We start from the raw sequence: 23,529 nt of genomic DNA, 5'->3' as shown, positions 1-23,529 counted from the left end.
ATGCCAGGGATAGGACAGTGTATGCTAATGTGTTGACTTGTCCCTAAAATCTATTTCTAAATAGCCATGGTATTTAAATTGCTGCTGTTATGTACCATGAAGTGTATTAAGCTTAGCTTATTAATAAAAATCTTAATTAAACTACTATAAACCTTATATGGTGCATAATGGCATTTTCCCCACAGTAGAAATAGCATCTATCCTCATAAGTGTTTAATACACAGGTCTGAGCTTGCCAGTAAATTTCACATATTAAAGATGGCGATAGCACTTTTTTAGCGCTACTGCTCATGCGCGATCGCGCTTTGACCTGGCTGCAATTTGATTGGTTATTTGTGATCACATAATAGGACATGCACAGTGGCACTGTATAGAACACTGTGTATGTGAACAATGTACCCTATAGCAGGATTTATGCGGGTGAGTCATTTTTAATCATATAGAAAACACATGAACTAATTATGACACCAATTATGTATGAATACACTGAATAAATATGATGATAAACTTCTAGTATGCACCTTCTGACTAAAACACTTTATATCACCTGTATTGTCTACTAATAGACTTTGCACAAATTAAAATGTGATGTTTTTTAATGTTTTTTTGTAATGTATAAATTGCACAATGATGGACTGTATATATGTTTTATGCACAATGATGTCAATGCTTGAGAAAGATCATTTGAACCGAAACGTTGCCATGTCACAGGGGCTAAATAAAGTCCTCTTGGTTTGGTAACTATATGACTGCTGCCTACCTTTTTTATCTTTATCTGACTATCTATCCCATAATTTTTATTATCTATATTTCTGTCTCTCATATCTAAGTCAAACTATATCATATGTTTCTAATGTCTAATATCCATCTCTCATATCTATGAGATAGATAGAAAGAAAGATAGATAGATAGAGAGATAGATAGATAGATAGAGAGATAGATAGATAGATAATAGATAGATAGTTAGATATGGGATAGATAGAAAGATAGATAGAGAGAGAGATAGATAGATAGAGAGATAGATAGATAGTTAGATATGGGATAGATAGATAGACAGATATGGATAAATAGAAAATAGATGAATATGAGATAGATACATGGATATGAGTTACATAGATGGATAGATGTGAGGCAAATTTATAAATTGATGTAAGATAGATATTAGATAAATGGGTATGAGATAGATGAGTACAGGATAGATAGATACTGTAGATAGATAGATACTGTAGATAGATAGATAGATAGATACTGTAGATAGATAGATGGATAGATAGATAGCTAGCATTGCTGTCCTGGATATCACAGTATGAATACATGTAAGACATAATCATTTTGTTTCTTAACAGAGATGATGTTGATGCGATGAAGAAATCCCCATCCGACAGCAATGATGACAAATCCAATGGTATGGGATCCAAGAGTGTTAGTCGGATTGGCAGCAGCAGCAACCCATTCCTGGACATCCCCCATGATCCTAATGCTGCAGTTTACAAGGCTGGTTTCCTTGCGCGCAAAATCCACGCAGACATGGATGGAAAAAAAAGTAAGAAATTTAACGATGGTTTTAATTGTGTGCCTTGACCCAGTTCTGCTGTGCCTTTGGAAAATATATTTGCATTTTAATCGTGGCAGACTGGCAAATGAGATTGCGAAGCGCTGACTATAAGATGCAATGTGCTATGCTGGTGCTGTGAGAGCTTCATCACTGCTCTGGTTATTTGCCTTTCCCTAGTGCCGTTACACAGTAAAATGCAGTCATCATAACTGCAGTAATAAAAACATTCTATTTGCTACAAGACGTATGTAAATAGATTTAACTGACAAATATTCTGCTACCGCCGGCAATCGGTAACTTTTTCAGTTCAGTCCAGACTATCTGCGAACACTACACTATGTAGATGAGCTGCGTTGTGTGCTTCCTACACAACTTGGCACACCTGTTTGATTTATGGTGAATTGTGCAGATGTGTTCCTCCAAAAGAATCAGCCATGTAAAGATTAGTTTCAGAAAAAAATTATTTCATCTTTATGCCCTGCTTATTGTGACATGGAGACTCAGATGCTACTAAGAAAAAGCTATGACCACATTGTTTCAGCTTTCCTACTAGTCCCACATGTGCCCTTCGTTTGATAACATTGGACTTAAAGCACCACTTAGGCATTTTTTTTATTTCAGCCCTGGAGTGGTATAGCTAATGCATGTTCCCTGCCCGTAGTAACCAGCTTCCGTCTTCTGCTGTTCCCTGTGCCGCGCCGCTCCCGTTCTGCTAATTGTTACTAGCCGAATCGCTCTGATGTTTGTTGGGCAATCCAGAGGTCATCTCTCAATGTAAGTTTAGGAGATTCAGAGCGAGGTGGAACGGAACAGGAGCAGTGCCTAGATCAGAAGAAGATGGTGACTGGTAATTATATTACTAGGGGCAGGGAACATGCATTAGTGATACCACTCCAGCCGTGAAATAATAAACCAACGCCTTTGTGGTGCTTTTAAAGGGGTCATTCCACCACTTTCCATATGCCCTAGTGGGTAATATGAACATCAAATAGAGGGTTCTTTACTTCTGTGCCAGACTGAAGAGCAGCTAGAAAGAATCTTGATCTTGACAGCTAATGCTCAGGGTTAGAGTAAAACCATTTTAATCAGCTGGTTTTGAGGTACCTTAAAGGGATTCTGTTACCAAGTTTTTCCCACTTCATCTGAGAGCAACATAATGTAAAGACAGCGACCTTAATTCCAGTGATGTGTCACTAACTGGTCTGCTAAGTGTAGTTTTGATAAAATCACTGTTTTATCAGAAGGAGTTTATCACTGGATGACTGGTAAACCTACTGCCATGTAGTCCTCCATATTTATGAGCTCTGTATAACCTTACCACTGATTGGTAGCTTGCTGCCTATTCACAGTGTTCAAAGAAAGCTGCACTTAGTGGTGTGGGTGGGGTTATACAGAGCTCAGCATTCAGAGAACTGCTAGATCTGCAGCAGATAAAACAGCGATTTTACCAAAACTGCAACAAGCACACTGGTAAGTAATACATAGCTGGAATCAGGGTATCTGCCTCTACATCATACTGGTTTCAAATGGGGTAGCAAAAACCTGGTGACAGATTCCCTTTAAGTCTGAAGAGGTTATCTACTTAGGCAATCCTTTTAAAACATGGAGATAAAATGTATTTCCTGGCCTCTTTCACAGATTACTCGAGTTACAATTTGGCACAAACCTGCATATAAGAGTTACATCACGTAATGGACTAAAGTTGCAGAAATCTTGACTTATTGTAACAATTTCTGCTGAATTTGATGGTCTGCCAAGATCTAACTGTCAAAGGTGCTGTCAGCCAACAAGGTTTATCATCTCCATATTTAGCTAGTGCTAGAATGATCAGAGATGGCCTATTTTTACCCTTTGGAACTTCGCTGCCTCTAGTGCAAACATCAAGTATTCTACAGCTATTTTTTTTGGTGATTTGACAATCATATTATTCACCCAAAATTTGCAGTGAAGCAAGAACAAGCCAAAAAGCGTTTCTTCATTGTACCACAAATGAAAAAAAGCTATTTCCAACTGACAGCTCTACAAAATGAAATTAACCGTGGGCGCTTACTTGTATTCATGGATGAATTCGTCTAGATTATAATCAGTGACTGATTCCTAAGTCTATGAATTATAATGATCCCTGTCCTTGTGAGGAAGTGGCTAGTGCATACATCTAAACTCTCAAAATCATTTAATCTCTGTCAGCTATCTCCTGTTTTCCTCCTCACTGCCGGCCCTTCATCCTTTCCTCAAGAAACTGGCCGCTTAAAAGAGATTTTGGTCATTTGAAAAGACCAATTTAGACCATTTTCTGCTGACGATCAGCACCCTTTTGTGACAGATGTGAACCGATGGCAGATCGGTTGAAAAGTTGATATACCTTTATTTGATTTTTTCAGTGTTCTAGATAAAAAGTTGTTCATGATGAATAAAAGGTCTGCGTCTCAATAATGGAAGCCCACCCTAGGCCACAGATCATGGCAGAGATCAATCAGTAATTTATCATTGTAACATATGATATTGTTGTCCAAGATGACAACCAGAATACCGCTGTAGGAAGTCCCTAATGTATGGACATTTTAAGACTACAAACCATTTTCTTTTTAATCTTTCGATTGGTTTGATGTAATATAAAGGAGATTGTGTGGAGGAACTTGGCTTCTGTCCGACTGCAGTAATTACATGTGGCAATTAATAAAAACAGCAGATATAGTGGGAGTATTTTACAGGGAGTGAAATTACAAGGCCAGGGCATGAAATTAGAATTTCAGTATATAAACACAATAAATGAAGGCATAATTGGAGTTCCATTCCAGGAAACTTCCCCTGCAGATCTTCTAGTGGAGACTCTGTATAGTTAAAACTTGTGAGCATTGGAATTTAGCCTTTCTGGCTGTTTTAGACTATGTTCACACAGTGAGTTTGCACGTTAGGAATGATCGTTTGGCTAGCAGAAATCTCGACCTCGTCTCCCATACACAGGGGCACTTGCTCAGCTGAGCACTCCATTGTTCACATATGTTTCTGAGAATAGAATTGGACATGCTGGATCCTTATTTCCTCCAACATGATCTGTCAGAGGACGCCACACAATTAGACTAGCTGCCGAACCCTTTGATAATGGCAAATTTGGCCAACTTTAGCCTTTTGTGTATGGGAGCCATTACTCCACTGTAGAATTCAAAGAGGTTGTCTACTACTTTAACATTGATGTCCTATCCTTAGGATTGGTCATCAATGTCTGATCGGTTGGCTTGCGACACTCAGCACCACTGTCGATCAGCTGTTCTCGGTGCCTGCGGCGGTTGGAAGTGCTCAGTTACGGAGCAGCTACGTCTACTGATAGTGGGCGCAGCTGGGTACTGCACATTTGAATAGTGGATGGATGTGCAGTGCCTGGACGTGGCAAATATCAGTAGACAGAGCTGCTCCGTAACTGAGCACTTCCGGCTGCCGCCGGCACCGAGACTAACCGGCACGGATGCCAAGTGTCGCTCCCCCACCGATTAGACATTGATGACATATCCTAATGATATGTCATCAGTGTTAAAGTAGTGGACACCCTCTAAAAGGATTAGAAATGTAGGATTTTGTACTGCGTTTTGTTGAGGAGATTTGTAGGCAGATTGGCTCAGATGAAGTTCAATGGAGATAATCTGCTGCTTTTTAGTATAGAATCAGCATCAAACATGCTCTGGATTATACAGTCCATGACACAACCATTTTTCTGCACAGATTGTTTTCTGAAGCATGTGCATGGGACATTGTGCCTAAATCTGGACAGAATTCTCAAGGTGTGAACATGAGACAGAGGAATTTCTAAGGCTAGCTGAGAAAGTTGGGCGACAGTAACTTTGAGTTTATTTCACTTTTTAAGTCACTTTAGCTTTAGGCCCGACAAGTTGCCTGAATAGTTTTACTACATTAGAGCTACTAGAATACATTAGGACTAGAAAATATAAATGTAAATTATTCCTGCTGACTGCAGTTTTGTGGTTTGTTGCTTTATATTTTGCTGTTTACTCACCATTCGATGAAGTATAGATCATAGAGCAATGTAATAAAGGACAAGAAATATACAGTGGGGAAAATGAGTATTTGAAACACCACCAATTTTTCAAGTTTTCCCACCTACAAAGAATGGAGAGGTCTGTAATTTTTATCGTAGGCACACTTCAACTGTGAGAGACAGAATAAAAAAAAATCGAGAAAATCACATTGTATGATTTTTAAATAATTAATTAGCATTTTATTGCATGAAATAAGTATTTGATACAATAGAAAAACAGAACTTAATATTTGGTGCAGAAACCTTTGTTTGCAATTACAGAGGTCAGACATTTCCTGTAGTTCTTGACCAAGTTTGCACACACTGCAGCAGGGATTTTGGCCCCTTCCTCCATAGAGATCTTCTCCAGATCTTTCAGGTTTCGGGGTTGTCGCTGGGCAACATTGAGTTTCAGCTCCCTCCAAAGATTTTCTATTGGATTCAGGTCTGGAGACTGGCTAGGCTACTCCAGGGCCTTGAAATGCTTATGGAGCCACTCATTAGAAATTCTTCTTACAAAGCCACTCCTTAGTTGCCCTGGCTGTGTGTTTCGGGTCATTGTCATGCTGGAAGACCCAGCCACAACCCACTTTTAATGCTCCTACTGAGGGAAAGAGGTTGTTGGCCAAAATCTTGCGATACATGACCCCATCAATCCTCCATTCAATATGGTGCTGTCGTCCTTTCCCCTTTGCAGAAAACCACCCCCAAAATATGATGTTTCCCCCACCATGCTTCACTGTTGGGATGGTGTTTGTCCTTGTCTTTAGACAGCTCTTTTGTCTTGGCAATGGTGGAGAGGTTTGAATGTGATTGATTGACTGTGTGAACAGATGTTTTTGTACAGGTAATGAGTTCAAACAGTTGCAATTAATATAGGTAATGAGTGTAGAGTAGGAGGGCTTCTTACAGAAAAACTAACAAGTCTGTGAGATCCAGAATTCTTGCTGGTTGGTAGGTGATCAAATACTTACTTCATGCAGTAAAATGCAATTTTCTGTTTTTTTCTTTTTAGATTCTGTCTCTCACAGTTGAAGTGTACCTACGATAAAAATTACAGACCTCTCCATTCTTTGTAGGTGGGGAAACTTGCAAAATCGGCAGTGTATCAAATACTTATTTTCTCCACTGTATCGCATATTCATCTATTTTCTATCTATCCATCACATAGATATGAGAGATGGATAATAGACATTAGAGACATTTGATATAGTTTAATGTATCAAATCCTTATTTTCTCCACTGTATAAAGCTAATAAATACATGTTCCAGCAAATTTGACATGTTTGGGCAGAACAATTAAATGTTAAAGACCTATCTGTCAGAGGAAAATGATTCTAGTATAGTTCTCCACTGTGTAACATACCTGGCGGCGTCCTTGCATAGTGGTCCATCTCCCACTGTGCAAGAGCGCGCACTTGATCTCCTGTCCAGAATGTCTCTCTGGCTTCCCTCCATGCTGTCTGTTTGTGTCTGTTTCTGCTGCTTAAGGGCGGCGCCCGATCACTTCCTGCTTTTTGTACCTGCTGTGGGTCACACACCTTGTGCGTCCTCAGCCTATTGCTGTCTGTCACCTGGTATATAACCCAGCTGCTCCAATCAATCCCTGCCTGAGCATAGTGTTTCATTCAGTGTGTGCTTGCACTCTGAAGGTGCCAGGTCCCGTTCTGTGTTCTCTTGTCTGCCTATCCTGGAGGCTGTATTTCCAGGCCTGTCTGAACACGCTCCTAGCCTGTTCCTCCTGCCTTCTAGGGGCCGATTACCTAGACCCGCTCCTGTATCTTGTCTGTCCTGTCTGAACACGCTCCTAGCCTGTTCCTCCTGCCTTCTAGGGGCCGATTACCTAGACCCGCTCCTGTATCTTGTCTGTCCTGTCTGAACACGCTCCTAGCCTGTTCCTCCTGCCTTCTAGGGGCCGATTACCTAGACCCGCTCCTGTATCTTGTCTGTCCTGTCTGAACACGCTCCTAGCCTGTTCCTCCTGCCTTCTAGGGGCTGATTACCTAGACCCGCTCCTGTATCTTGTCTGTCCTGTCTGAACACGCTCCTAGCCTGTTCCTCCCGCCTTCTAGGGGCCGATTACCTAGACCCGCTCCTGTATCTTGTCTGTCCTGTCTGAACACGCTCCTTGCCTGTTCGTCCTGCCTCTCTGGGGGCCGTATTCCCAGACCCGCTCCTGTATTCCGCTGCAGTGTCGGTCTCCTCCGTACACTCAGTTCCAGTCTGAACTCTCTCCTATCCTTTACCTGTTTTGCCTCTATGTCCGTTCCCTTCCTTTTTCTGCAGAGTCTGAACTCGTACCTAACTCCTGCTTGTTGTCTCTGTACTCCCGTTTGTGAGTTTGTGGTCCACTCGCTACTTCACTGCAAGCACCCTGTGGGTATCTGGCTCTGCCTTTCCCTTCCTGTCTGTTCTGTGTGAACAGAGCCCTGTCCCCCCTGCTCAGCCTTGCCTGCTCTGACTCCTTTGCTCACCGCTCCGGCGGTTCTAGCCTGCTCTGACTCCTTTGCTCACCGCTCCGGCGGTTCTAGCCTGCTCTGACTCCTTTGCTCACCGCTCTGGCGGTTCTAGCCTGCTCTTACTCCTTTGCTCACCGCTCCGGCGGTTCTAGCCTGCTCTTACTCCTTTGCTCACCGCTCCGGCGGTTCTAGCCTGCTCTTACTCCTTTGCTCACCGCTCCGGCGGTTCTAGCCTGCTCTGACTCCTTTGCTCACCGCTCCGGCGGTTCTAGCCTGCTCTGACTCCTTTGCTCACCGCTCCGGCGGTTCTAGCCTGCTCTGACTCCTTTGCTCACCGCTCTGGCGGTTCTAGCCTGCTCTGACTCCTTTGCTCACCGCTCCGGCGGTTCTAGCCTGCTCTGACTCCTTTGCTCACCGCTCCGGCAGTTCTAGTCTGCTCTGACTCCTTTGCTTACCGCTCCGGCGGTTCTAGCCTGCTCTGACTCCTTTGCTCGCTGCTCCGGCAGCCTTGCTCCGCTCTGACCTTTTTGCTCACTGCTCCGGCAGTCTCGCTCCGCTCTTATCCTTTTGCTCACTGCTCCGGCAGTCTTGCTCCACTCTTGCTCACCGCTCCAGGCGGTCTCGTCCTGCTTTACTCTTGCTCACTGCTCCGGCAGTCTCCCTCAGCTCTGACCCTTTGCTCACCGCTCCTGGCGGCCTTGTCCTGCTCTACTCTTGCTCACCGCTCCAGGCGGTCTTGTCCTGCCCTGTTCTCGCTCACCTCTCTGGGCGGCCTCACTCTGCTGTGTTTGTCCGCCACTTCTGTGGTTCTGTTCCTGAGTCCCAGTGTGTACTGGGTCCTATCCCGCCAGTGTCCCTACCTGCTAGTGCCTCCCTGTCTGCACTCTAGCTGTGCTTGCCTGTACCCCTCTGCCTGTATTGTTCCTGAGTCCCAGTGTGTACTGGGTCCTATCCCGCCTGTGTTCCTACCTGCTAGTGCCTCCCTGTCTGCACTCTAGCTGTGCTTGCCTGTACCCCCCTGCCTGCATACCCGCCTGCCTGCATACCAGTCGTGCCTGCCTATACCCACCAGTCTGTGCGCCAGCCTAACCAGCCTGTTCCTGTATTCCCCTGTGTGGGTCAACAGCCGTGTCCGGGGTCTGTCCTGGAGTAGCACCTGGTCCCTCTGCACGGTTCCTCCTTGGTGCACTGGCGTCGTATGCCGTCGTGCGACCCTGGTCGGATCGGGTGAATACCTAGTTACGCCCCTCCAGGCATTCACTCTCCGGCACGGTCCAGTGGAATCACACGCACACGCCGCTCAGCCCGGGCGTGTGCATTACACACTGTATAGTAAATGAAAAGTGCTATGCAATTGTGCATTTCACTTTATAGTAAAACACATAGGGCCCAATTTATTTAGACTAGCGTTTTACACCACTGGAGTAAGAGGCGCATGCCTCTTAACTCATTCTCGACATGGCCGGTTTCTGATGGGCGAAAGTAATTTTATATTTTGGTAGATCGAACTTCTATGGATGCGGTGATTATTTTTTATTTATTTTAATGTATTTTATTTTTTTAATCGAGCGAAAAAGGGGGAATCTAGTTTTTATATGTTTATAAAAAAGTCATACTTTTTAAAACTTTTTTTTACTTTGTTTGTCACTTTAGTGGATTAGAACCCATTATCGCCTGATCGCTTGTGCTATATACAGCAATACCACAGTATCGCTGTTTAGAGTAAATATCACAGTCTCCTTTGAAGCCCAGCCACAGAGATTGACAGTGACATTTAATATGTTAACAGTCAGGGGCTCCGCTCCGCTCCACCCGCATCTGCTAGAAGCAGATCACATTATCTGCCGGGTATGAGCGGGTTCACGCTGTGATGTACATGTATGGCGGATATTAGAAAGAGGTTAATGAATTAGGCGCATTGTACAACTATCATAAACCAGAAATGTTATCAGAACTAGAGTACATTTCGGTGTAATTTATGCCACTAAAGTGGCATGAATTTTAAGGAATTGCTATGTTGGCTTCACAACGCCACTTCCCACTTGAGCTTTCCTCACTTTGGCAAAGCTGGCCGAAACTGGTGTAAAAACTCCAAAAGTCACAACGATTTTGCCCGACTTTGATTTTGCTACATTTTAAGTTGTTGTATGCTAGAAAACTGGCAAAAACACATTAATGAATCTGGTTCCCTGTCCTAGTGTTAATTGCCCGTCAGTAGTTTGGATTTGAAAAACACTTTTTTGACTTAATAAAAGTGTAAATGAGCAACATCATCCATCAGAAAGCCTTAACTCATGAAAATAAGTCAGATGGCCAGTAAATATGCATGTACCATTTACTACTCCACATCCACACGTAATTCTTCCCAATTAGAATCATGTTTGAATTTCCTGACGTGGTCATATGTTTACATTGTTGTGAAGAAGGCCTTAAAATGTTTGACCACCATAGTACTGACCACTATGTATGTAATGCACCTTAGCATTGGCTGCAACGATCAAATAACATGCCATGCTAGTGGGAAGAGGAAGCAACGGGAGCAGCGGGTGAGCTGTGGGGAATCAGTAGGCGCGTATAGAAATAAAAGGAAGTGGGAAAGGAAAAAGGAAATAATGTGACAATTATGCCCCATGGGAATGTGGCCTAATATAAGCTTTGGCCAATGAAAGCTTTGGCCAATGAAAGGGTCCAGAGAAAACTCTTATCTTGGTCACCGCTTTATCTCTCATGTGTGATTCAGAGAAACTACAGAAACAGATACAAATCTTTGTCAGTGATATCAGCTGCTTTTATTTGTCCACAATATACACAAGGCCCCCTTTACACGTCTGTGTTTAACCACGTATGTAAAAAACCGGCATCGGTGTCATCAGTTTTTTCCATTGTTGTGTCCATTTTTACCATTAGTGTGTCTGTTTTTACCATCAGTGTGTCATCAGTGTCTTCCATCGGTGTGTCTGTTTTTACAACCAGTGTGTCATCAGTGTCTTCCATCGGTGTGTCCATTTTTACCACCAGTGTGTCATTAGTGTCTTCCATCAGTGTGTCTGTTTTTACCACCAGTGTGTCATCAGTGTCTTCCATCGGTGTGTCTGTTTTTACAACCAGTGTGTCATCAGTGTCTTCCATCGGTGTGTCCATTTTTACCACCAGTGTGTCATCAGTGTCTTCCATCGGTGTGTCCGTTTTTACCACCAGTGTGTCATCAGTGTCTTCCATCGGTGTGTCCGTTTTTACCACCAGTGTGTCATCAGTGTCTTCCATCGGTGTGTCCGTTTTTACCACCAGTGTGTCATCAGTGTTTTCTATCGGTGTGTCCGTTATTACCACCAGTGTGTCATTAGTGTCTTCCATCGGTGTGTCCGTTTTTACCACCAGTGTGTCATCAGTGTCTTCCATCGGTGTGTCCGTTTTTACCACCAGTGTGTCATCAGTGTCTTCCATCGGTGTGTCCATTTTTACCACCAGTGTGTCATCAGTGTTTTCCATCGGTGTGTCCGTTTTTACCACCAGTGTGTCATCAGTGTTTTCCATCGGTGTGTCCGTTTTTACCACCAGTGTGTCATCAGTGTCTTCCATCGGTGTGTCCGTTTTTACCACCAGTGTGTCATCAGTGTCTTCCATCGGTGTGTCCATTTTTACCACCAGTGTGTCATCAGTGTTTTCCATCGGTGTGTCCGTTTTTACCACCAGTGTGTCATCAGTGTTTTCCATCGGTGTGTCCGTTTTTACCAACAGTGTGTCATCAGTGTCTTCCATCGGTGTGTCCATTTTTACCACCAGTGTTTCATCAGTGTCTTCCATCGGTGTGTCCATTTTTACCACCAGTGTTTCATCAGTGTCTTCCATCGGTGTGTCCGTTTTTGCCACTGGTGTGTCATCAGTGTTTTCCATCGGTGTGTCCGTTTTTACCACCAGTGTGTCATCAGTGTCTTCCATCGGTGTGTCCATTTTTACCACCAGTGTTTCATCAGTGTCTTCCATCGGTGTGTCCGTTTTTGCCACTGGTGTGTCATCAGTGTCTTCCATCGGTGTGTCCGTTTTTACCACCAGTGTGTCATCAGTGTCTTCCATCGGTGTGTCCGTTTTTACCACCAGTGTGTCATCAGTGTCTTCCATCTGTGTGTCTGTTTTTACCACCAGTGTGTCATCAGTGTCTTCCATCGGTGTGTCCATTTTTACCTTTAGTGTGTCTGTTTTTACCATCAGTGTGTCATCAGTGTCTTCCATCGGTGTGTCTGTTTTTACAACCAGTGTGTCATCAGTGTCTTCCATCGGTGTGTCCATTTTTACCACCAGTGTTTCATCAGTGTCTTCCATCGGTGTGTCCATTTTTACCACCAGTGTTTCATCAGTGTCTTCCATCGGTGTGTCCGTTTTTGCCACTGGTGTGTCATCAGTGTTTTCCATCGGTGTGTCTGTTTTTACCACCAGTGTTTCATCAGTGTCTTCCATCGGTGTGTCCATTTTTACCACCAGTGTTTCATCAGTGTCTTCCATCGGTGTGTCCGTTTTTGCCACTGGTGTGTCATCAGTGTTTCTCTGGTATTGATAAAGAAAGAAGTAAATTACAAAGCTTCTCCTATACTTTGCAATGTTAATGATGGACAGCACACTAATGTCATCTGTGTGCTGTACGTGTTTTTCACAGACCCATAGACTTGTATTGGCCCTTGTCATCTGTGTTGCTGGAAAACAACAGACATGTCTCTGTGTGTATTGTATAGACATGTGTATAGCACCATAGGTTATAATGAAATAAAAATATCTTCCTTTATTGTTTCCTTTAAAATAATCCTGAGTAGGACAAACACACTACAGCTCGATTTATGCGTTTCAACTTTAGCAAGTCTTAATCATGATCTATTTATTTTAAAGGAATCAATAAAGGAAGATATTTTTATTTCATTTTATCGCTGGACATTTTCTCTTTTTCCCTGTCCATTTGCCTGGCCCCTTTCCTATGCTTGGTATAGGTTATAATGGGTACATGTGTTGTTAGTGGGAAAAACGGATATCACACATACTGGAAATATGGACACGGTAATCTGTAACAGTTAGATGACAAGTTGGCATCTGGTACCTACCATGTAAGTGTGATCATTTGTTATGTTTGATGCAGCGTCAAACAGCGGCTCCTTACACTTTCCAGTATATAGTAATAACTACAATACTCAGCAATTCTCTTAAGAACAGTAGCATTATTTTTTTACGTAAATAATGACATTTGTTTTGTTTGAGATGAGCATTGAACCAAAGGTAAACTGAACAGTTCTTTAACGGTATCCTAATTTCCATTTATTTTTCCGTCTGCATCCCAAGATTCAGCAGCGTTCTTTGGTTTCGTAACTTCTGAATTCTGTTTACTTTCCATAATTGGTTTTGACATTTCTGCTTAGTCACACAGTTTGTTTTTTGATGCCCTTCAGCAAATAAATTGTATTGCAGTGAATGATGTTTGCATTAAATGCACTTTTCTTTGTCAGCTCCAAATGAAAGATGTGCGCTGAATGAAAGCCTTGAACTGTCTATTGTAGTTCCTCGGTACATAGTTATTTTTTCTTTATTACGCCACTAATCATTTGATAGTAATGTTGCTTAGTTCTACCCTCTTCACCGATTCCCATATCTAACATTACTGAATTCAGTGGCGTTAGGCACATACAGAATATCTGGGATGTTGCCTAGACTCCTGCTTGACACCACCACCACACTCCTGACCACCAATAAGAGGAGGTTTTCAGACTCCAGTCCTATTTCCATTATTCAAAAACATTTTCCACTCATTTGTTTGCCAACAATTCAGCACATTAGTTAAATTGTTTTCTATTCATGAAACATTTCTTAAATTAATCTCATCACCATCAGAGATGAATGATGTAAGGGCAGAGACCCTTATTCCAGTGATGTATCATTTACTGGGCTGCTTGCTGCAATTTTGATAAAATTACTGTTTTATCTGCTACAGATCTACCAGTTTTCTGAATACTGAGCTCTGTGTAACCGCACCTATACCACAGCCTTCTGCCTATACAGAGTGTACATATAAAACTGTCCATCAGTGATGGAGGCAGGGGTATTCGGAGCTCATGAATATGGAGGACACACTGCGGCAGGTTAGCTAGTCCTCTAGTGATAATCTCCTGCTGATAAAACCGTGATTTTTTTCAATACTACAGCAGGAAGCCTTGTAAGTGATGTTGCTGGGATCAGGGTCTCTGTCTGTACATTATGCTGCTCTCAGATTAGGTGGCAAAAACCTTGTGACCGATTCATTTCAAAAGCTTGGTTCCATGGAAGATGCGGTAGTGTGAAGATTTTTCGAAACTCATTTGTACTTCATGAATCGGTACATTGATTCACATTAATTTGTACCACATTATATTAGGTCTTCTTATAGGTGGAAAGGATATTACATATAGATGGGACTGTGGATCGTACGTATGAGTTGTAATTGTGAATATGCATTTTTTTTTATCCATTATCATAACTATTCCGTTTTGTATCATTCCTGAAAATAATTGTTTGCTTAAGAACACTTTCTACCATTAGTGAAACTCTTGGAGAAATCAGTGGGTTGAATTAATAAAATATTTGCAACTCTCCCAAAAGTTAATAGTATTTTGAGTTTACTCAGGAGATCAAACCATTCTCTTGGCCCATGGGATGCTTTCTTATTATTTTAGAGACTCATTTTCTAAGCAGAAAATCTGTTCCTGTCTCAGATGAGGATTATTGTGTTAAGGAAGGCCGTTCATACTGTCTTTCAACACAAAACAAAAAGCAACAAAATACTTTTGCAGAAACACTGAGCTAACATTATACATTATGCCACTAACTGTAAAGTTAGCATGAAATGTAATACAAGACTCGTGTTACTAACATACTACCTATAAGGACTAGGGCCAATAACACTGGTATATCAGGTATAAGATCTCATTGAACAGCCATTCAGATTGCAAGTATTGCCCAATTTATTGGGAGTTCATAGTACTGGTATTGAGCTCAGGCAAAGACCACCGGAGTGCGTTCGACACGCGTTGCCATTTTTTGTGACATGGAATCCATTGTAACCCTTTTTCAATGAAGTTCCGCATTTTAAGGAGCTCTAATCTATTTTTTCTACAGTATATTGGATTACTACATTTGATCACAAAGGAATCCTTTGCTCCTGCACGCAACGGTGAACAATTTTTCCTAGTTCATAGTTGGGGCAGATCTACATGGTGCATTTTGGCTGCTTACTTTAGCAATATGCAAGTACCACATATCCTAACAAGACTGTCCTACTAGGACTCTTGATGCCTCTGACAGGATGACCTTATTATAGTATAATCCTTATTTTTTATTAATATTTTTTACCTCCTGTTGACATATTTTAGATCAGAATAGATTATTTTTGCCTTTACTTTAGAAAAATAGGTAAAAACAGCAAAGTAATAACGGATAGCTTCAAAAAACGTTAGACCTTTGCTTACTTTCCAGTCAATGTTGTTTAGTGGTGAAGGTTCACTTTAATATGCCTGTTAAGACCTATTACTCCTATGATGGACACTCTTGGCCTGGTATTAATGTTATACACCTAATCCTAGCACAACAATTTTTTGCCAAATTTTCTTTGATCTGAGTGTGTGGAACCTGTCTTGCCCACGAAACAAATCACAGAAACTTATTTAGGCTAAGTGCCCACGATGCTGAAATGCTGCAGATTTTTTCCGCATCTTCCTGGCAGGAAAAATGCATGCAGATTTTACATGCGTTTTTCCTGCCAGGTAGAAGCGTTTGTCAAGCGTTTTTGCATTCATTTGCATGCGGGTTATCAAGCGCTTTTCCAAGCGATTTTATCATCACTTGGAAAAGTGCTTGACAACTTGGTCACACTATATAAATCCATGCAATTGGCATGAATTTATATAGTGTGACCAAGTTAATAGTTAAAAAAAAGAATAAAAATGGTAAAAAATAAAAATTACACTTACCTTCCGATGTCCCCCGGTTTCCTGTACAATGTTTCCGGTCTCTTGTACGGCTCGCGATGGTCTAAAAGGACCTGCGGTGACGTTATTTAGACATGTGACAGGTCACGCGACCGCCGATGTCAGTTGACTAAATGACGTCACCGCAGGTCCTTTTAGACCATCGCGAGCCGTACAAGAGACAAGACGCATCGTACAGGAGACCGGAGGACATCGGAAGGTAAGTGTAATGTTTATTTTTTATTTTAAATTCTTTTTTTTTTAACAGGTACTGTGGTACCTGGGTCTGGATGAGAGTCTCCTCTTCTCCAGACCCGGGTACCATCCGCACATTGAATCTCTTAATATCCGCATGTGCACATGTAGTCATGCGGATATTAAGCGATTCAATGCAAGTCAATGGCGGCAATTACGCTGCGTGTCCGCAAAATTAATGGACATGCTGCGTATTTTTCCACAATGATAATCCGCAGCAGAAATTTCCGCAGCATGCAGATTATCATTGGGGACAATGGGGCACGTATTACCAAACGTTTTTTAAGGCTGTATGCAATTCCGCTGCAGAAACGCTTAAAAAACGCTTGGTAGAAGGTCTGCTATGTTCCCCAATGATAATCCACATGTGCTGTGCACATGCTGCGGAAATTTCCACTGCGGATTATCATTGCGGAAAAATCCGCAGCACTACCAATTATTTTGCGTAATCACGGCCTTTTTGACGCCATTGACTTGCATTGAATCGCTTAATATCCGCATGACTACATGTGCACATGCGGATATTAAGCGATTCAATGTGCGGATGGTACCCAGGTTTGGAGAAGAGGAGACTCTCATCCAGACCCGGGTACCATAGTACCTGTAAATAAAAAAAGAATTAAAATAAAAAATATACATTATACTTACCTTCTGATGGCCCCCGGTCTCCTCAGCGATCCGTCCTGGCTTCCCAGCAGCTCGCGATGGTCTAAAAGAACCTGCCATGACGTCATTTAGTCATGTGACGGGTCACGCGACCGCTGACGTCGGTGGTCGCGTGACCCGTCAAATGACTAAATGATATCATGGCAGGTCCTTTTACACAACCGCGAAACACCGGGAAGACCGGACGCATTGGATAAGGAGACCGGGGGCCATCGGAAGTTGAGTATAATGTTTTTTTTTCATTTTTTTACCATTTTTATTCTTTTTTTTAACTAACTTGGTCACACTATATAAAATCCATGCCGGTTGCATGGATTTATATAGTGTGACTAAGTTGTCAAGCACTTTCCAAGTGATGCTAAAATCGCTTGGAAAGCGCTTGACAACCCCCATGCGAAATAGCATGGTCAAAATGCTTCACTTATGCTTGTCCCTGTCAGGAAAAACGCATGTACAATCCACATGTACAATCTGCATGTACAATCCGCATGTGTTTTTTCTGCCAGGGAGATGCAGAAACGCTCAGGAAAAATCCAGAGCATTTCTGCATCGTGGGCACTTAGTATTACACAAGAACATGGTTCTCTGTGATATATTCTACCCCAATACCATCCACAAGACCTCTGGATGCTTTCTTCAAACTGTGCATTAATGACATGAGAAAGAGTCCTTTGTTTTGGAAAGGCTTTCCTTCAGATGTGTGAAATAACCTAGAACTGTTTGCGTTAAGATGGTTCACGTCCTCGATAATTAAAGTCTTTCCAGACAAAAAATCATCTTGGGAGTCTGTAGAATCTTTAAATGATGTCTTCTACTGCATCTGGCCTTCCCAAATCACTGTGGTGACGCAACACATCATGAACTATAATAATTTACTACCCTCGTGGATCTATTGATCTCAGGGTCATGAGAGGGTTGACCTTTATTATTTCAGGATTCTCTTGGGGGTGTAATGAAGACTCGAAATTCATTAGATCACATGCATGGTCGGAGTGAGGGAAGGCTGGTAATCCAGCTGGGTCAGGGTATTCTGATGAAGATGCATTTTGCTATGGGGAAATCTACTGGTTTGTATAAAGCAACAAATCTACTGGAGCATGAATATATAATAGTATTAGTGATCTGCACACAGTAGACTAATAATAAAATAGTATTTATCTCCAGGTCAGATCAGCTGTGTTATCCCTGCTTGCCTTTTTTTCCTTAGTAATTCTCACATTTTTTTTACAACATGATAAGCCTGAACTTTTTTTTCTTCAAAATCTGACTTTGTTTCCCCAGAGTGACTTTAATAGCTTATACACATATCCACTTTGCATAAACCACATTTTATTTATATCTGCACAGAGCCATTTATGCTTCATTTAGAGCTTCTGTCACTTGCACAAGCTTTTCACATCTTTTATCTTCCTAAAAGCATAAACTCCTTTTTGTTACAACCAAGAACATTTGAACTGTGAAATGGAACATAACTGAGGAATCATTTTAATTATTTATGATTGGATAACAAAGCCGTTAACTAACTTAAGTAACACATTGCAAGGTCAACCGTTAACACTAAATTAAATTAAAGGGAATCTGTCAGGAGCCTTATAGAGTGCATTCATACTGGCCGATTATTGGAAACACTTTGTATACCGATAATTGGCAGGTGTAAACAGGCTGTCAATCACCCGACAAATGTGCAAAATGCTTGATCACCGGATGAATTTTTTTTTAGCTTGCTTAAAAATCATCTTTCTTGGCAGCGCAACATACTGTGTAAATATGGTTGTCTACTTGTGAAAAGTTCACCAACCCAAAGCATAATACCGTGCTAATCACCACCCCATGGGCTTCTTGTCAGTGACATTATGTCTTTTTGGGCAGAGACAAAGTGCCTAATGCCAATAAAGTGTTTGGAGAGAAGCCATCAACACTGTTTTAAATTGATTCATGTAACAAAAAATGACCGTGGTCCGAATGTCTTCAACGCTAAACCCTAGCATGTAGAAGAATGGAGGCAAATAGTAATGCTCAAATTCCGAATTTTTATTTGATCCAGTAGTACAATAAGCAGATATTGTCTCACGTTTCGACCTATGCAAAGGTGATCTGCATGATAGTCTGCCGGTGGAATGGTAGCAGATACCAGTGGTACTTTGTCCGCGATATATTGTTGTACCAGCCGGGAATAGGCCCATCATCAGTGCGGTTGAAGCGTCATTTACAATGCTGATTTTCCCAGTGCTAGAAAATCAATTTACAGCCAGGAAGCTTTGTTTGCCCACTAAACTAATTACATCGCTTGGTATGGTTATACAAAGTAACCCTACCAAGCGATGTAATTAGTTTAGTGAAAGTAAATAAAAAAGGATTGCTATCTCACCAAATATAGTAGTCCAGTCTGCACGGAAACACGATCTGACTCTTCGTGTAGCAACTGGGAAAAACATGAAAGAAACTCCAGCATCTGGTAAAAAATTCTTGAGACTTTATTCCATATAAAGATTAAAAACTATATTGAAAGCAGATATGTACAAAGCATTTTGAAGGTATACAAACAAGCATTTTGAAGGTGTATAAACCAAGGTTTGTATAGCCTGGTTTGTACCCTTTCGAAACGGGTTGCTTTGTACATATCTGCCATGGATATAGTTTTTAATCTTTATATGGAACAAAGTCTCAAGAATTTATTACCCGGAGCCGGAACAGATGAGACAAAAATGGAAGTTTTTAGCAAGGCACCTCAGCTCTATGTTCACAGATGGAAAAATGAAGCACATCAAGAAAAGAACACTGTCCCTACTGTGAAACATGGAGGAGGCTCTGTTATGTTCTGCGTCTGCTTTGCGGCATCTGGCACAGGGTGTCTTGAATCTGTGCAGGGTACAATGAAATCTCAAGACTATCAAGGGATTCTAGAGAGAAATGTGCGGCCCAGTGTCAGAAAGCTTGGTCTCAGTCGCAGGTCATGGGTCTTGCAACAGGATAATGACCCAAAACACACAGCTAAAAACACCCAACAATGGCTAAGAGGAAAACATTGGACTATTCTGAAGTGACCTTCTATGAGCCATTTTTATAGTAATCGCACATCCTAAGGGCTCGTGCAGCGAGAGTGATCTGACAAAGCATTGGATAGCACTCGGACCAATGTTATGATATGGGGCCCTGCACGTCCCATTTTTTCCTTTGTAACAAGAAAAAATTAAAGGCATTATTTTGTACAGTAAATTTATTTTTTAGTCATTATGAAGGGTAAAAAGCTAGTAATCATCAAATAAGGCCTACTATCAGAAAAGTGGAAAATTGTATTTGGCTGTTCACTGGCGTTGTAATTTGAATGTTATTTTAGTGCTTTTATTTTACTTATTTTACTTTTACTGCCCCATCATATTCCACAGTGCTTTACAGACATTAATGATCATCACTGTGCCCATTGGGGCTCACAATCTACATTCCCTATCAGTATGTCTTTGGAATGTGAGAGGAACCTGCAGTACTTGGAGGAAACCCATGTAAACTTGGGAAGAATATACAAACTAATTGCAGACGCCCGTGTATGCATCCTTGTCTGAAGGTTTTGTGGGGAACCCAGAACACATATTTATTTAAGAAATATAGATACTTCTCTAAATTCTAAAAAATAATTTCTTTGGTTGTTATACTAACTTGAAACTTTTTTTTTATAAGTTAAAACAACTAAGAGCTTCTAAGCCAGTGCTTAGAGAATAGGTCTTATACTTTCTACAATATAAAGATATATTATATGCGTGTATGTGTGTGTGTGTATGTATGTATGTGTATATATATATATATATATATATATATATATATATATATATATACTGTATATACAGTACATACCAAAACTTTGGACACACCTTCTCATTTAAAGATTTTTCTGTATTTTCATGACTTTGAAAATTGTACATTCACACTGAAGGCATCAAAACTATGAATTAACACATGTGAAACAATTGAAAATATGTCTTATATTCTTGGTTCTTCAAAGTAGCCACCTTTTGCTTTGATGACTGCTTTGCACACTCTTGGCATTCTCTTGATGATCTTCAAGAGGTAGTCACCGGAAATGGTTTTCTCTTCACAGGTGTGCCCTGTCAGGTTTAATAAGTGGGATTTCTTGCCTTATAAATGGGGTTGGGACCATCAGTTGTGTTGTGCAGAAGTCAGGTGGATGCACAGCTGATAGTCCTACTGAATAGACTGTTAGAATTTGTATTATGGCAAGAAAAAAGCAGCTAAGTAAAGAAAAACGAGTGGCCATCATTACTTTAAGAAATGAAGGTCAGTCAGTCTGAAAAATTGGGCAAACTTTGAAAGTGTCCCCAAGTGCAGTTGCAAAAACCATCAAGCGCTACAAAGAAACTGGCTCACATGAGGACCGCCCCAGGAAAGGAAGACCAAGAGTCACCTCTGCTTCTGAGGATAAGTTTATCCGAGTTACCAGCCTCAGAAATCGCAGGTTAACAGCAGCTCAGATTAGAGACCATGCCGCACAGAGTTCAAGCAGCAGACATATCTCTACAACAACTGTTAAGAGGAGACTTTGTGCAGCAGGCCTTCATGGTAAAATAGCTGCTAGGAAACCACTGCTAAGAACAGGCAACAAGCAGAAGAGACTTGTTTGGGCTAAAGAACATAAGGAATGGACATTAGACCAGTGGAAATCTGTGCTTTGGTCTGATGAGTCCAAATTTGAGATCTTTGGTTCCAACCACCGTGTCTTTATGCGACGCCGAAAAGGTGAACAGATGGACTCTACATGCCTGGTTCCCACCGTGAAGCATGGAGGAGGAGGTGTGATGGTGTGGGGGTGCTTTGCTGGTGACACTATTAGGGATTTATTCAAAATTGAAGGCATACTGAACCTGCATGGCTACCACAGCATCTTGCAGCGGCATGCTATTCCATCCGGTTTGCGTTTAGTTGGACCATCATTTATTTTTCAACAGGACAATGACCCCAAACACACCTCCAGGCTGTGTAAGGGCTATTTGACCAAGAAGGAGAGTGATGCGGTGCTACGCCAGATGACCTGGCCTCCACAGTCACCAGACCTGAACCCAATCGAGATGGTTTGGGGTGAGCTAGACCGCAGAGTGAAGGCAAAAGCGCCAACAAGTGCTAAGCATCTCTGGGAACTCCTTCAAGATTGTTGGAAGACCATTTCCGGTGACTACCTCTTGAAGCTCAACAAGAGAATGCCAAGAGTGTGCAAAACAGTCATCAAAGCAAAAGGTGGCTACTTTGAAGAACCTAGAATATAAGACATATTTTCAGTTGTTTCACACTTTTTTGTTAAGTATATAATTCCACATGTGTTAATTCATAGTTTTGATGCCTTCAGTGTGAATGTACAATTTTCATAGTCATGAAAATACCGAAAAATCTTTAAATGAGAAGGTGTGTCCAAACTTTAGGTCTGTACTGTATATATAGTAGTGTGGGGGTGTTCACACTGTGCGGTAATGAAGCAGTGACCCAGGAAAAATTCAAATCAAATGTCTTTATTCTCCAGAAACTCACAAAGTAGCGGTAATTGGCATCCTCCGGGCCATCAAAGTACAGTTTGTTTCCAGACCCGTTGCCGTGGGGACTGTGCTGCCGTATCACTCTGAGGTGCGTCAGAGTTTTGCCTTCTTGTGCTCTGTGTTCAGGTCACACAGACCAGTATTGCAGAGCCTCCAGCTCTGTAGCTTGCAAACACAAAACTGACACACCCAAACCTTTGCTGCAGGTTTTTAAATGAAAACTATGGACATGAGCCACTTGTAAGACTCGGCTGGAGCTAGTGAATTGCCCCACTGCCATCCGGTAGTCCACTCCAAGAATAAAAGCCCATGCCAGGTTTTACTAAATCTGCCTTGGTAAAATAGCTTGACCAAGTCCAAACTTACTTTTATTCTGCACTACAACCACAGCTATGTCTGTGATTGTAATGCACTCCAGCGGGTTCAATATGCTATATAAAAAGACACATATGCATGTTTTTCTCAATATCTGACATGAAATCAGACTAAACCTTTCCCATTTTAGGTCAATTAGGATTACCATAATTTTTAATATTTGCCAAATGCCAGAATAGTGAGAGAGAGAATATTTTAAGGCATTTTATTACTTACTACAAAGTCAAAAGTGTACATGCATTTCATTAGTATTTGGTACCATTGCCCTTAAACTGAATGACTTGGGACAAACTTTTGAGATATCCTTCCACAAGCTTATCACAATAGTTGGTGGGAATTTGGGCCCATTCCTCCTGACAAAACTGGTGTAACTGATCCAGGTTTGTAGGTCGCCTATCCTTAAGCCACTTTGTTACCATTTTGGCAGTATGCTTCTGGTCTTTGTCCATTTGGAAGACCCATTTCCGCCCAAGCTTTAACTTCCTGGCTGATGTCTTGAGATGTTGCTTCCGTATTGCTACATAATCTTCTTTTCTCATGATGCCATCTATTTTGTGAAGTGCACCAATCCCTTCTGCAGCAAAACCACCCCACAACATGATGCTGCCACCCCCGCGTTTCACAGTGTGGATGGTGTTCTTAGGCTTCCAAGTTTCTCCTTTTTTCCTCCAAACGT

The 23,529-nt window shown here is 41.6% G+C and overlaps 1 protein-coding gene across 6 annotated transcripts in view; it reads left to right on the top strand.

Moving 5' to 3' along the window:
- The window catches only part of PSD3 (pleckstrin and Sec7 domain containing 3), a 902,747-nt gene that overhangs the window by 793,957 nt on the left and 85,261 nt on the right, over positions 1-23,529 (top strand). For all 6 annotated transcript variants that reach the window (XM_073636968.1, XM_073636969.1, XM_073636970.1 and 3 more), the window contains one exon: positions 1,347-1,543. In XM_073636968.1, coding sequence (XP_073493069.1) covers positions 1,347-1,543 — 197 coding nt within the window. The remainder of the gene's footprint in view (positions 1-1,346; positions 1,544-23,529) is intronic.

Source organism: Phyllobates terribilis, unplaced genomic scaffold (genome assembly GCF_046119375.1).
Source record: "Phyllobates terribilis strain yellow unplaced genomic scaffold, ASM4611937v1 Scaffold_1__5_contigs__length_1240528914, whole genome shotgun sequence".
In the NCBI taxonomy this organism is placed as follows: domain Eukaryota; kingdom Metazoa; phylum Chordata; class Amphibia; order Anura; family Dendrobatidae; genus Phyllobates; species Phyllobates terribilis.
The sequence above is the reverse complement of the archived record's forward strand: the minus strand, read 5'-3'. Positions and strand labels throughout refer to the sequence as shown.